At 33.4% G+C, this 16224-nt stretch overlaps 1 protein-coding gene and 1 long non-coding RNA gene across 2 annotated transcripts in view; both read left to right on the top strand.

Annotated features, from left to right (window-relative positions):
- Positions 5685-6277, top strand: LOC109851544. Its single transcript, XR_002249880.1, has 3 exons — positions 5685-5729; positions 5864-5931; positions 6049-6277. It is a non-coding gene; the product is annotated as an uncharacterized LOC109851544 (long non-coding RNA).
- Positions 12509-16224, top strand: part of LOC109821176 (protein RIK) — a 28319-nt gene continuing 24603 nt past the window's right edge. The window contains exons 1-4 of the mRNA XM_020387365.1: positions 12509-12779; positions 14672-14909; positions 15918-16016; positions 16107-16141. Coding sequence (XP_020242954.1) covers positions 12712-12779; positions 14672-14909; positions 15918-16016; positions 16107-16141 — 440 coding nt within the window. The 5' untranslated portion in view covers positions 12509-12711. The remainder of the gene's footprint in view (positions 12780-14671; positions 14910-15917; positions 16017-16106; positions 16142-16224) is intronic.

The following is a 16224-nucleotide window of genomic DNA, read 5'->3' as shown; positions in this document are numbered from 1 at the left end:
AATAAAGAAATCACATTTCTTATTGCATTAAAAATAGAATTGCACAACTTTTTTGGATATTATAAGCTTAACTGGGACATCTTAATTGGTTTCTTAAGAAAAAAATATGAATTGACATAATAATATCTTCAAGTAGAATAGTAAAAGAAAATAAATTAAATTAATAATTTATGTCATATTCCAAACTCTACTAATCTCAATATATAATATGGAGTCAAGCAAGAATAGCAATATCATTATGAACTAATGTTCTAGTAAAAAAAGAAACCACATTTCTTATTACATTAAAAATAAAATTGCACAACACATTGGAACATTATAAACTCATGTTTTATAATAAATAATTTTACTAAACCATAATAATCATATAAAAATAAATTGCAATGAATGGTTCCGAGATGCCTCTTCTTACATGAGATAATAAAAATCAACTTATACAATAATACACATTATTGAAAAGTAGTAGGATATGAGCAAACCCATAAAGAAATTTATAATGAAACTCAAAGAAACATGAAGATTTTAATCAAGTGCACATTGCAGAACATTGCAGCCAGAGAGTAATTGTCCCAAAGCAGTAAAATTAGAGCAAACATATAAACAAATTTAGAATGAACTCGAAGAAACATAAAGATTTTAAACAATTGTGCATCGTAGAACTTTACAATTAGAGAGTAAATGTCCAAAAGCAATAATATTAGAGCAATCCCATATAGAAATTTACAATGAAATTTGAAGAACAAAACATACCAATTACAGAAAAGATATGGAAATACATCTATAATTGTCCAAAAACAGTAATAAAAAGACGAAAACTAAATAATAATGGTAACTATAGTATAATTTTATGTGATGAAAGCAATCACATAAGCATACAAAACCTCTAATAATGTTGTATGAAAATCCCTTATAAAAATTTCTAATTCTACTCAAAAATTAAGATATGATATAAAATGATCAAAAAATATTATCCTTTATTATTTTTATTCATATTTTAATTGAACCGAGATCAATCTTTCTCCACATTTATCTTTTTCCTGGGCAATTCTAGAGTAACACCTTCTTCATCTACGTTGATTGTAATATCAGGAGGGAGTTGGATTTCTTGTGCTATTATATTTTCTTCGCCTCGTTCATGTTTTGTTTTTTATCTAACTTCACTAGGAATTTGAACGCTTTTCTATGTTGAACACAAATTTCTAAAAGTATGAACTTTGATTATTTTTCTGTTTCAATGAGAAAAAATGTTATTTTAATATATATGGAATTTTTTTGATTTTCTAAATTATTACTTGAATAGAGTTAAGGATTATCTCTTTTTTCTATAATAAATTTTTCTGTTGTGCATCTAATAAAAGTTTTTGTTGCATCAAACAGTGTTACCCTTGCAATATACGTGTTATTTTCCACGAGAATCTTAACTATGTACCTGTAGTTTCATTACCGATTTCTAGAGATAGTTAATATTGTATTTTAATATGTTCATGCCATAAAAAAATATATATTACTTAACATTAGTTCTGAGTCATTAATGATTCAGCGGCATTTATCATTCGTGCACTCTTTACTGACATCTTTATCTACCTTCTTGTTGTAGTCTTTGCAAGCATTGAACCATGGCTCGAGTCTATTCAAAATAGTAGTTATCTTTGCTTTAAATGTGCAATAACGTGTCTGTATATTGACAAAATTTAGTTAGATTTAAATATGTTAATGAGAATAGGTTTCTAATATTGTACGTGTATCGAATTCTGCGATGTAAGTATAATATCACTAATTTGAATTTCTTTTGAATTTATAAAAAACGTTGATGGAGATCCTTTTGATTTTGTGGTTTTTTCCAAATGAAACCTGCACATTAGATTAAAATATAATACTATTTCATTATTGCGTTATATGAAAGTAGGCCTGTCCATCCGGGCCGGCCCGGTTTTTTTCTTTTTTTTTAATTTTTTTTTCAAATTTTTAAATTTTATTTAAATTTTAAATTATAAAAAAAGACAAAAAAATAATAAAAAAATAATAATTTTATTAATCACTTAAAATGACATAAATTACAAATAAAAAAGTATAAAAATAAATTCTTTATTAATAATTAATAAATCATTTACAAATTACAAGTATAAATTTATTTTGGAATTCATCACATCACAATAGATAAGTACATCTCACCTAGGTTTTTTTAAATTTCTTTTTTTTTGATAAAAAATGCTAAAATTTAGTTTAATATTATTATATTTTATATAATTATGTATTAGTATATACTTCTAAATTATTATGTAACTATATATTATATATACATATATTATATGTAAATATATTGTATATATTTATAAGTTATAATTTAAGAGAGAGAGAGAGAGAGAATCGCATAAGTAACCCTGTAGCCGTTGCTCGTTGGGCCAATGAGGAAGTAACCGTTGTAATATACTATACTTATATACTAAGAGAGAGAGTATACACACACACACACATATATAAAAGAGTATACTTATATAATAGGGAGTATACATATATAAAAGAGAGTATACTTATATATACATATATACTAAGAGAGAGAGTATATTAGTATATATATATATACACATATATTATACATATATAAGAGAGTGTATACTAATATATACTTATATAAGAGAGAGTATACATATATAAGAGAGAGTATACTTATATATACATATATACTAAGAGAGAGTATATATATACATACATGCATACATTATACATATATAAAAGAGAGTATTCTTATATATATATATATATATACTTATATAAGAGAAAGTATACTTATATATACTTATACATATATATCCCGGGCCGGGCCCGGGCCGGGCCCGGGCCGAGGGCTGTTTTGGACAGCCCTATATGAAAGTATGCTTGTTCTACTTACCATTCCCTTAATTCTTTAGCTAGTTGTATTTTTGGGTTGATACATATTATTGATATAATTTGTAACGATATGCTTGTCTCCCCTGCAAAATTGAGATAATTATTCAATGAATTTTATGTTTATTTGTCTTTAATAAGAATTTCAATAATAAATTATGTACCTTCGTATATAGAGATTTAAAATCTGATAATGCTATTACTGACTTATCTTTAATTTCAGCTTCAAATTTTGATCATTCATTTGTAGCCAAATCCCCAAATAAAGTTGTGCGCGTAGTCATCCCACTGTATATGAAAAAAAAATACGTTAATCTTATTTTTTTTCCTATATAAGATGAAAAAGAAACAAAGAGAAGTGAATAAGAAATGAGTTTCTCCAATTATGACAACACACACCACACTATACTGAAACTTCAATTTAGATAATATAAATGCATTTATCCATGCACAGAAGTACTAAAAAATGTGAATGGATAGAACTCATGTCCCAACTTCATGACGAGCTCCTCCAACACCCTCCTTCTCCACCGAAAGCTTCACCACCACCTCCAAATCCACATCCCCTTCCTCGATCGAATATTTGCCACTACTTCCTTTGTCATACCCATCATATTCATCGAATCAACCACAATTGCCCATCGAACCTAGCTTCTCCACATCCTCTGACATCATCTCCGGGCCATACTATCGAAATTGCTAAGCTCGCTGCAACCACCTTCATCAAATTCACATCACCGCTAATACCGAGCTTGCCTCAAATGGCAGAAGTAAATCTTTTACTATTCAAACTCTCCGTCTTCCTTACATTTCATTGCATTGGCAAAGCAAAGAAGAGTAGCAGAGGGGGAAAAAGTAGAACTTGGATACTATAATCATTTGATTTAACCTAGTATTTATTATGTGAAGGGTGGTAGAGGGGGGACCCGGGAATGAGACTATATAGAGAGTGTGATGAAACAGCTGGAAGTTGGAGGGGTTCGTGATAATTTGTTGAAGGTATCAAAAGGAGCTCACTTGTCAAAGGTGTTAATACACAAAAAGAAGCTTTCCAAACTACTAAATTTTTTTAATGAAATGTTTCCATTAGAAGGACATCAAATTTTCACTCATTAGAAAATCTAAGTTTGTGGGGACTACTTAAGGTAGAATTATAGAAGTATGAACTATTTTCTATCTTGGTTTGTGTCTCTCAGACACCATTAACTATTGAAGTTTGAATAAAACATTTCATCTATGTCTTTACATATGTGCACATAAACACCAAGTTATTGTTAACAAGCTGATTAGATAATGATTAATTTATTAATTTAATTAGAGTTACATAATTAATTATTTCAATTTTTATTTAAAACCACTCTAGATGAAATATAAACCTTATTTGTAGTTGATAAGCACTAAAAAAAATAATGTTTAATTATAATCTTATACTATTAAAAATCTAATGTTTAATATAAAATTGTACTATTGGAGTTGCATTATTACATAAATAATAATTCCTACAATATATTAAAACATCACACGCTTGATAATCTAATACTATTATGATAACTGATTTAATTGTTATATTAGATTTAATTTATTTAATAATATAAAGAATATTTATACTATAATATAAACCTTTAATTAATGTGATTTACTAAGATTGTGTGTTATGATAATAGAGTAAATTGGTTAATTTCATGAAAGATGAAGGGCATTTTTGGGAAATAAAAGTTTTTCTAGTACTCACTCTTTTAAAGGGAGAATGATTAAATTGTTGGAACACTAGAATGACAACTATCCCGCTTGGGACAAAATTGTCCCACTTCTATAGATTTTTTTTTTGTTTTTGTTCCCTTAACTCTAATTTTGACTCATTCATCATGTTGGAGTGAGTTAGACCATCTCCAACCCATTGCACTAAAATGGTACAAAATTTACATCAAAATAATGCAAAAGCCACATCAAACAGTAATTTATCTCCAACCCACTGTATCATTTTTTGCACAAAAAAATAATATTCTCGGTATATTCTTTTTTATCTATTTTTATATTATTATTTTTTATTCCCTATATTTTTAACTATTTCAACAATTAACACCACATATTAAATTTTATATTTTTCACATATTTTTCAAACAAAATAATTTATTATTTAAAAAATTAAACTAATAAAATAATAAAATAATATTTTATTAATTAAGAGGTAATAAATAGAAACAGGTATGACTTCACAAACAAGAAGAGGAAGCGGAAGGAGGACCGTCGTTCATTCAAGAAGAGGCCAAAGGGGAACTAAGTCAAGAATCTTCACATCATGCTCCAATCAAAAGAGGGACCATATCACAAGTAGGGAAGTCAATTTTTGCTCATACCCATTTACCCACCTAGCCCACCCATCACTTGGCTCGTCCAAAACCTACCCATTTAGTTAAATGGGTCTAATCGGACGGGTTCATTTTAAATTATATTAAATGGGCACTAAATGGGCAGTGTTTATTAACACATTTGCCCGCCCGCCCGTATTCCCAAAACAAAAACCCTTAGGGCTTGTTTGGATTTGGAGGGGGTGAAGGGAAGTTAGGGGAACCTAGGGGAAGTTAAGGGAAGGGAAGGGAAGTGAATTTCTAAAACTTGTTTGGGAAACTAGTAAGGTGAATCAAGGGGAAGTTATTTCACCCCGTTTGGAAAGTCTAATAACGGGAAGGGAAGTGAAGGGAATGTATATAAATTGACATAAATACCCTCACATGTTAAAATTGAAGCTTTGCACGGATATATATCCTCACATGTTAAAAAAGAAAATCCATTGTGCTCTGTTTCTCTCAAAGCTATGTAGAAACTTTAATTTGATGCAAAAGGTGATCAACGCATGCATAGTTGAGATTTCTTTTGTTTTGTAGCAGTACATATTTTTACTTGGTTGCCTGCTATCGTGTCATCTACCTCATTTCTGGTCCATTTTCTAAACTCATGCTTTAATTCTATATGCCAGTTTCCACAACTTCAGGCTTCTGCAATGCTTGCTCTCTGTAAACTAACGATCATTGATGCAGACTTTTGGTAAGTCATAGACAAATTGTACCATCCCTTCTGGTTTATGAAACTGATGCATGTATATAAAAGTTCTGGTTTATGAAACTGATGAATGTATATAAAAGTTATGTGAACAAATTTCAGCGAAGCAAATCTTCAACTTTTGTTCACTGTTCTGGAGAATGCGCCATCAGAAACTGTTCGATCCAACTGCACATTCATACTAAGTTTGGAATGAAAAATAATAATGACAATCACATACCAACATACATACTAAATAGGCTAAAACAACTTACATAAAAAAGGAACATAATTCATAAAATCAAAGTTTTGCAATTAGTACATGTTTCTAGCAAAATATGACCACATTCATACTAAGTTTTGCCACAAGCAACACAAAAACAAACATGTTCGTAATTGCCTCAGATAATCAAATTCGACAATACAACTTACAAAAATAAATGCCAATAATACCAGCACATCCCACCTTCATAAGATGAGTACATAATAAGCTAATAACGTGATCGGGCTAACATAGATTCTCAAGATAACATCATCATAAGAAGTTCCTTGCGCTCTTCAAATGGACATCCAAGCAAAGCTTTTAGATCCTCTGGATGCTTAGTTAGGACAAGATACGCTTGTTTAATTTGAGCAGTCTCAACACCAAGTTCAAGCAAATGGGTCCAAACATCACTACTTTTAATTGGAGCATGTTCAAGAGCTTGTATGTATTTATCACCAGTGGATTCAATTGCCTCAGCTATCCTCTGCATACCCTTTATCACCTCCTGATCAACAATAGAAATTTCATCCTTCGATTTTCTAGTTTTCTTTTGTGAATTTGCAGTTGATTTAGTTTCAGGGGTAATCACATTTTCATCATTGTTGTCATTTGGGTCCTCATCATTAATCCTATCGAAATTCTCTAACAAAATTTCATTTCGACATTTGGGTCCTCATCATTAATCCTATCGAAATTCTCTAACAAAATTTCATTTCGAGAAACCATACCATTGATGTCGTCAATTGTATGCGAATCATTTCACGACATATAACTCTTTGAGACATTATTTCTCGCACAACATCTCTTACTTCTTTAGGTTCTTGAGGATCAATATTTAATCTCCTAATCCTATCTCTTCGATGCACGAACCAATAAGCAAATAAGCAAATAGCATATCCAACCGCAATGTTACATGTGTGTTGAAATTGGAGCCATGCGTCCATTATCTATTCAACAAGTTAAAAAATGAGGAGTTAAGACATGGAATTTTGTATGAATATAGACGCATGTAAACACAAAACTAATATGAGCCAACATGAACGTGCGCATTTAATAAGACTCATGTAAGCAACTGAATATAAAATGAAGATCAAGAATCTGAACTGCTACCGCAGCATAGGTTATGTACATTTTAACTGATCCAGCATGTTTATAACAAATTATATCATACTATTCAACGAAGAACTCAATACAGGGATGGGGGCAATGTCAAAATATCTAGGTCCAGTGACCAATCAGAGCCAACCCAGGTGCAATGACAACCGTACACAAGTAACACAACCCAAGGTTTGATCTTCAGTTCAGGAGGCTACAGAAAAATGAGAAAGAGGGAAAAGATCAATTTTAAGGCTGTTAGCTGTTCATTATTTTCTGCCTCAGAAACAGAAGGTAACTATACATGACATTTTGAACAACAAAATCTGCAGTAAAATCCAACCGAGCCTAAAAACTGGAACGAATTACAAGATCTGCAGTAAAATTGAAGAAAGAGGAGAGAAATCTTACCTTGAAAAAATTTTGAGGCGAGATTGACGCGGAGACGAGTGAAGACGTGGAGGCGAGGGAAGCGGCGAAGAAGAAATGGCGGAGGAGGAAGCAACAGAGAGTTTATAATGTTGGGGTTTCTGTGAGAAAATTTCAACCGTTGGATTTTGATCTTAGCTAGGGGTAAATTTGTCTATTTACATTTATTGTATTCCCTCTCTTTACCTTCACCCTAGTTACACCCCAAATTGGAAGGGAAGAAATCTGTCCATTTTTTCACCTTCCCTCACCCCTATTAACCTGTTATATTTCCTTCCCAAACAAGGTTAAAAGTTACCCTCCATTCCCCTCACCCCCATTACCCTCAATCCAAACAGGGTCTTAATCCCGACCCCAGTTCCTCCTCCTCCTCCGCCTCCTCCACCGCCGCCTCAACCGCCTCTCGAACCCAGAGCCTCCTCCGCCTCCTCCTCCGCCGCCTCAACCGTCTCTCTACAATCTCTCTCCTATCCTTCATCGTCTTCAATCTCGAGAAAATCGATGTCTCGATCCACAAGTACGAGCTCGAGAGCTTCAAAGAGGTCAGCAATGCCTATCTCCTCTCCGGCGGCAGCAAGGGGATCGTCGCTTCTTAGGCCATCCACATCGATGATGGCAGCAGCAAGCGATCCTTTATCAAGTGAGTCCGTCGATCTCTTTTAGGATTTTGGCTGGATATGAGTTGAAACGGTTTAGATCTGAGATTTGATTGTGCTCGATAGGTTTAGGTCAAAAAAAAGTGAACTTGTGTGGATTTTGTATTATATAGTGGGATTCAGACAAAAATCCAGTCTACATCGAGCCAGTAAGTCATAGCTGAAGAAATTTCATAACTTTACCTCTTTAGTCTTCAGTGTTTACTGATGATATTGACTTGGAAATTACGTGGTTTTCTGAATATTCTCATGAACTGAGAGGACTAGATAAAATTTGTGAGTGGCTGCAGGCTTCAGAGATTACATTAAGAAACACTAAATTTGGTAGGAGAGGGAAGAAAACTTGCAGATTGAAATGGCTAATCATTTCAAATATAAAAATTTCTTTTCGGAAGAAAACCCTTAATAAAAAAGGAACCACCTAGTTCGGAAGTTTTGGAGTAATGAGATTAAGATGTTGAGGTGAACCTTGAAATTTTGAGAGCCATCTTTAGTTATTCTGAACTTGAAGTGTCATTACCTTGTTGGGTCTGTAGTGATTTTATGATGCACCAATAGAAAATTTTCTTCATGCATTACTATAGACTTTGAGTTTCATTATATAATCTTTGATAACAGTGAAATTGTACTGATGTTATCTTTTGCACATGCATATAAGTGTATGCTTGTTTGATCTTTGGCATTTATGATGAGCCAACGACTCCCGGGCAGTGCAATATTGGGTTCCTCAATGGTACAAACTTTGCACCAATTGCTAGTCTATTCTGATAATTATATTGCATCAGCTTGAAAGAATAATAATGGTACAAACTTTGCACCAATTGCTAGTCTATTCTGATAATTATATTGCATCAGCTTGAAAGAATAATATTAAGGCATTTATATTAGATTGTAGTCTATTCTGATAATCTAGGAAGGGTTTCAAATGTTGTTATTGTTGTCAACACCTGTGTGCATCTCTAGAACTGCTAATCCCCTGCTCCTTGCTATTTCTCAAGTTTCCTGAGTAAATTCAAAATGCATCTGTATTCCTTGAAGGGAATCATTTAGTAGAACATGCCTTCCTATTTTGATGTATTATTCTTTCAATCAATTTGCTAACAGGCATGGTACAAGCACTATATCCTGAGTGTAATAGAAAAGAAATCATTAGAGGTAACTGATTTGTTCTTATATTCTTATTAACTTGCGTCTTCTTTGTCAGAGGCTTATTTAATAAGTTAATATTGATGTTTGACTTATCCTGCCATATCTGATAAAAAAAAGTCTATTCAATCATTTGCTGCCTATTGCTGAATCTTTTATGAGGTATCTAGCAATACTAAATCATTAACAGAAACTTCAATCATTTGCTGCCTATTGCTGAATCTTTTATGAGGTATCTAGCAATACTAAATCATTAACAGAAACTCTATATTACAGGTCACAATGCATTTGTATTTTATGAGGTATCTAGCAATACTAAATCATTAACAGAAACTCTATATTACAGGTCACAATGCATTTGTACATAAATATAACATGTACATGTATGTCTATCCTTGTATGTGGGAAATGGCTTCAGTGTATCAGACAAATGTCTCTGTGGTTAAAGAACAATTCAGAGTCGTTTCCATTTCCAAAGACAATTATATGGTTTTATCACCCTCATCTGGGACCGAGACAAAAGAGAGGATTAGTACCGCATATATTCCTTAACGTTCTAATTTTTCGCCTTTTTTTTATAAATCTGTGGATGCTTACTATCAAAACTAACTTAACATGGTTTTTTTTGCTCGTGCGTGAGCGTGTCGGCCTAAGCACCACTTTAAGTGCATAACAGTTGCCTTTTCTTACAGGAATCTACTGTCCATGTGTGCTTCAGTAACAAATATCATCCCAATATTAGATGATCAGACCAAGATTTCCGGCTGTATCCTTTTCACTACATGTACTTGATTTTGCTCTCATATTCTGCTACATAGCTTACTTGCATAAAGTTTGCTTTCATTTCATAGCATCGTTACATTACAGCATCTCCTTAATGAGGAGTATCAGTTGTTGTTGATAGAAACATGAAGAGAGTTGAGAAGTTCGAGCTCGATATCGATTTACCCTCATATGAGACGAGCAACAGGCTTTGGGAAATGGCTAGCAGTGGCTGATTTTTTAAATGTTCCTTATCAAATTGATATGTATCATATGAGACGAGCAACAAGTACTTTTTTTTGGTGACTACATGCCCTTTTGTTGCTGTTTAAAAGATGCATCTTGAAGTTTCTATGTGCAAAGATTCGTTGCTCATGCACTATGTTAAATATATCATTTAGTTCATTGCCTAACAAGATTACCTGGTTCATTATCCTTTTATATATGATCTTCATAAATGTACTAGTGAAAGTTTTTGGTCTGCAATATCTTATATTTATTTGATTACTTGATTACTGTATTCTGTGTCTTTGTTCTACATGAGACCAAAAACTGTGGAAGAGATCTTAACAATAGATATAAAACCCGGATGGAAGAAGGGCACAAAGATCACATTTCCAGAAAAGACAATGAGCAACACAACCTAATACCTACAGATCTTGTCCTCATTATCGATGAGAGGCCACATGGTATCTTCAAGAGAGAAGACAATGATTTATTCTACACAACAATGATCTCCCCTCGCATTGCAATGCTTGAAATAAATAATTGTCAGTTCAACAATTATGTGGCTCTCGTGAGGGGTTTGATGTTTGGTTAATGTGTTTGTTATTATCTCTATTCCATCAAAATTATGTCTGTATTTTTCCTTTGGTTGAGGTTATTGTGGCATTTTAAGGCGAGTTGTGATGCTTATTCATAAGACAAGTTTGCACATTCGAAAAAATTGTGCTCTATTTGAATTTTTTTTAATGTGGCATAAGTGGCTTCTTGTGACATTGGTTATCGCAATAAATAATGTATATTATTTTACAGGTGATGTATTCTTTGAGTTCTTTGCGCTTGGTATAGTAAAAAGAAAAAAAATATGATTGATAATTTTAATGCTATCTTGTTCAATATGTTCATGCTATTCCTGAATGGGTTATGTACATGCCTGTGCATATTTTGATAATTCAAAAAGTTTACAAAACCCCCCCTAAATTTTGTAAAAAAACCCCAATAGTTTACAAAAAAACCCCTCAAAGTTTACAAAAAACACCCTAAAAGTATTATACATATATAGCTATTATAGTTAAACGGGCAAATGGGTGGCCCGTTTACTAAATGGGCGGGTAATAACCCGCCCATTTAGAAAATGTTAAATGAGTCATAAATGAGTAAATGGGCAAAACATGCCTGCCCATTTATGGCCCGCCCATTTAATACCCAAACTCACCCATTTAACATCTCTAATTACAAGTTACCACGCCATCAAAACTAATTATTTCAAAATATCTTTTATGTTGAACGCAAGAGGAGAATGAGGCCTCCAAAACCCATAAATCCAAATTTACAAAGGGAAACCATTGAGCAAGAATAAACTTGCAAGCTCTCTAATCTCAGCCCTAATCTCATGAGGGAGAGGAATTGAGGCTTTTATGTGGGGAATTAAGAAGAATGTTTGAGTTAAATGTGTATCCCTTCTATAGATACAAACGAATAAGCTAGGTTGTCATAATAACTCATTTATTACTCTCTTAAGGCTCAATCATTATGAAAACCCACAAATCCAATTTAAAACCTAAAACTTAATTTAACAAATATAAAAATGACATTTGTGAATTCCACTAGAAAAAAAAACATGTGACATGTGTCAATATAAAGGATTCAAGGAAATCAAACAGCTCAAATTAATTCAATCAACGGCTAAATTTTGTTCGGAAAAGAGTAGGGTCCTTGCAAAAGCTACATTCTTTAGAAAAAAGAGCAACAATTATATTGCATACCTACGTGTTGATGTCAGTTATCTAACAGGGGGATTATGGGCTAATCCCGAATAATAGCAGGGTTGAGGGCCGACACCGAAGATGCTGCGGGTCCCTTCGTCCCCTTGGTCGCTTTCGCGCAGGGCGTGCATATACATTATGTGGGAGTTCTTCTTAGGCAGGCCGGCCCGGCCCGGCCCGGATCGGAAATCCGGTATTTATTGAGGAACCTTATCCAACACCATCGTTCCTCATCTGGTCACAGGCCAGAAATCAACGGCCCTGATCGCGTAACGTCATTTCGGGAACATGTGACATCCAACGCCCCTCAAAAACCATTTCTTCGTTAGCACACCAACTCGTTTTTCTAATCTCGACGGATACTCTTCATCATTACTGGAAAGAGAAACCCTTTCGACGAGCAACACCGCTCCTCCTCCTCCTCCTCCTCCTGTCGGATCAAGGTATGACCCAAGAAAGGGATCCGAAGCCTGCCCAAGAGTCAACGGCGGCGGCCACCTCGACGAGGCAAAGGTAGTTATTTTGATGCCCTAACCCTAAGCTTGTTTATGAGCTTTTAATTTCCGTTGGGATTCTATATCTGGGGATTTTTGTGATGCACATCCTACTACTGTCCAATTTCTTTAGGCTTTAGAAGAATGCGTGCCTCTTTTAACAGGCTTTGATGCTCTCATAATTGTTGTTACCAAAGGATTTGGTCACCAAAATTGTGCTCAGTTCCCAAGCATAGCTTTGACATTAATATCTATATCCATATCTATCCTTTGACGTGTGATTTAAGTTAATATAGTTAGAGAGAGGGAGGCCTTATGACTTCCGGGGCTCCGGAATTTATCATCGAGATGGGAATGCAATTTCCGATGTTATTTGCTCCATTTAGCTTCTCTTTTAGGAGAAAGCACATCAAGTAATTGCTCTTGGTTTTGTCAAGAATGGTGATTGGGATTTGGGACTGTAACCCCCGATGGTATCTTGCCACCTTACCTGAGAAGTAAGGTTGAAAAAACTTTCCTTGCATGTCACGTGTGTGTCTTTATCCAATAAACAATTCTTAGGTGACAAAAGCCTCCTTGTTTCTATTTCTGTTCTTCTGGCAACCAAGGTTGTCAAGCAAATTTTGAAGTCACAGTGGTTGTTGGTCCCTGAATTAAGCATCACTATGAAGAAGAGGAATGACGGCTGAAATAGGAGGCACCAACAAGTTTTAACCAACCATCCACCTTGATTGCTGAGTTTTTGGCTTAATTTGTTTAGTCTCCCTCCTTGTCTCTTTCTCATTACCTCACCATACCCCGTATATATTTATTAATTATCGCTACTTGGTCATATTTCTACAAATAAAAAACCTTTCTTAGCAATTTGTCTGGAGACATAAAACGTGTCATCATATGATACATCTGATTATTTATAGAAATAGCAGATGAAATGTAAACACTTTAAAAAAAGGTCTTGTATACAAAGATATGCAACATATATTATTATCATTATATGTCTACTGTAAAAAGTTCATTCCAATAGACTAGTTCTAAGAATTATTTAGATTGACAGGTAGATGAGCTAGTTGCCTCAGGAGCTGACACGTGTTGACCTAGATCTTTACTTCTTCCGAATGAAGAGGCTTTGTCAAAGAAAGTAATATTGGATAATGAGGTTGGAGATTCATTATTACTTCATTTAGAAAAAGGACACGGAAGAAAGTAAATACGTATTCATACACAACAGACACCTTGATAAAGTTTCGCAGAAGTCTAATGTTTCGGTGCTAAACTTCTGGCCAAGGAAACGACAAATGCAAACAGGGGCTTCTCATAGAATGCTGAAGGTTAGTTGGCAATAGAAAAGCTTATTCTGTAGTTATGCACTTCAACCTCATGCAGTTGAGGAGCAATTTCTTCAAAAATAGATCAAAGTCTAATATGAAGTAAAGATGATATCTTTATTGTTGGCAGTTACTTTTTTTGCATTTAAGCTAAAAGAGCGGAGCAAAAAAAGTCTTTATCAGCTTATGTTTGGCTATTGAATTTGGTGCATCAGTGTAATTAGATCTTTAGTTCACATTTCCTGTTGAAGTTATGAAATTATAGTTTCTGATTCAATAGAGAAATAATAATAATAATGATGCCTTTATAGTTCCTCCATTTGGCTTTGTTAAGGGCCCTCTTTTTCTATGTAATTACTACAATGCCAATTTTTACCGCATAAACAATAGGGCTTGAATCTTATATTTTTGAGGACTGAACTCTTGTTTGCTTAAGCTCCAAGTGATTACTTTAGGATGCATAGGTTTTGATGGCTATGAGCCATTAACTGCATCCCTGAATGCTTCACACATAAGTATGGATTTGTTATGTGAACTCCTCGTCTAAGCATTTGTATTGATAAACATTTGTGATCTTTTCTAACAGGAGAAAGAGGAAGTGGGATCAACCGGCAGAATCTTTGGTATCTGCTGGAATATCTGTTGCTGGAACTTTTCCCTTAAGTATGTGTGGCATTGTTGGGGTACCTTTACCAGAAACTGTTCGACTTCCCAGTTCTGTTATATCAAATTCAGTTGCAGCAAATTCTGCCACTGTTTCTTTATTACTCCAATCATCTTCCATCTCTCAGAATTCTGATGCAACAATCCAGAAAATATCTCAGGTGAGTTTTGGTCATAAATTTCTTTGTCTGTTTCCTTTATCTTACTCTGCAGCTTCACAGCATAAAATCTACAGGAAATACTATTATATTGCCACTTCTGATGAGTAATTAAGAATGTTTTCATTTATTTATATCATATTTCTTTCAACTATTAGAATATTATTTTATATACTAGCATATTTGCACGGGCAAATGCAACTGTAAATTTCTATCTAAATCTTACATGTTACTTATGTGTATTTATAGGATTTCTATTAAAAAATACATGTGTATAATGCACGATCAAAATATTAAGAATCTTTTAAAAAGTATGCATGTCTTTTGTACATCTAAAAAGTTACTATTGTATCCTTTATTTTAATAAGAGGAATGAAATTGACCTTAAAATTCATATAGTAGTTTTATTGAGCATTAGTGGATCTAAATAAAATAAAATATATTTTTATTTATATTCTTACCTTTTTAGTTTCTAGATTATGACACGAGGATATATTAATTTTAGATTCTAGCAAAGCAAAAACAATTATACATAAAATTCAGCCAATCTATATTATATACATGTTAAATAAAACTCTTATTTAAAATATGTCACTATACATATATAGTTTACATTGTGTTGCAATTTTTTTCAATTACATGATTTTTGAAAGGCTTGTGCTTGTGCATCAAGGTCAAAATTTGAGAAGAGGAAGATGGAACTGACAATAAATGAAAAAGATAAGAGGAATGAAAGCAATAGAACTTTCTAGAGAGATGGAGCTCACACAATAAATGATGTTAACAAATGACCAATTTATCCTTACCCTGTACTAAAATGGCCCTCTATTTTTTAAGAAATTGGTGGAATGATGATCAATTCCTCCACATTTGCATACCCCCACAATGTTTTTTATCTAATTGTATAGATAAGCTGAAACATGCAGCATGTTTTTGGAGCCACTTGTGGGTCATGCTACTTCAATTCCTTTCATCTTCCACAACCACTCTACTATTTTTTCCATTTTGCAGCCAAAAATTCCAGACGAATTAATAGCACGGGAAATTGTAATAAATGATGCAGAACCTACCATCCGCTACAAGCTCACAAAGCGTCAAACACAAGAAGAGGTGAATAAAGGATTCAAAATCTGCAGTAAAGATTCAATGTGACAAACTCATCTGTTTTGGTCATGACATGACAGACTTTAATTTTTGCAGATTCAGAGATGCACTGGAGCTGTTGTCATAACTAGGTACATTTATTTCCATATACTTTTAATAGTAAATAGGCATTCCTTGATTCTAGCCTTATATGTTGGAGTTTATAGGGGCAAGT

This window comes from Asparagus officinalis, chromosome 8 (genome assembly GCF_001876935.1).
Source record: "Asparagus officinalis chromosome 8, Aspof.V1, whole genome shotgun sequence".
In the NCBI taxonomy this organism is placed as follows: Eukaryota; Viridiplantae; Streptophyta; class Magnoliopsida; order Asparagales; family Asparagaceae; genus Asparagus; species Asparagus officinalis.
The sequence above is the reverse complement of the archived record's forward strand: the minus strand, read 5'-3'. Positions and strand labels throughout refer to the sequence as shown.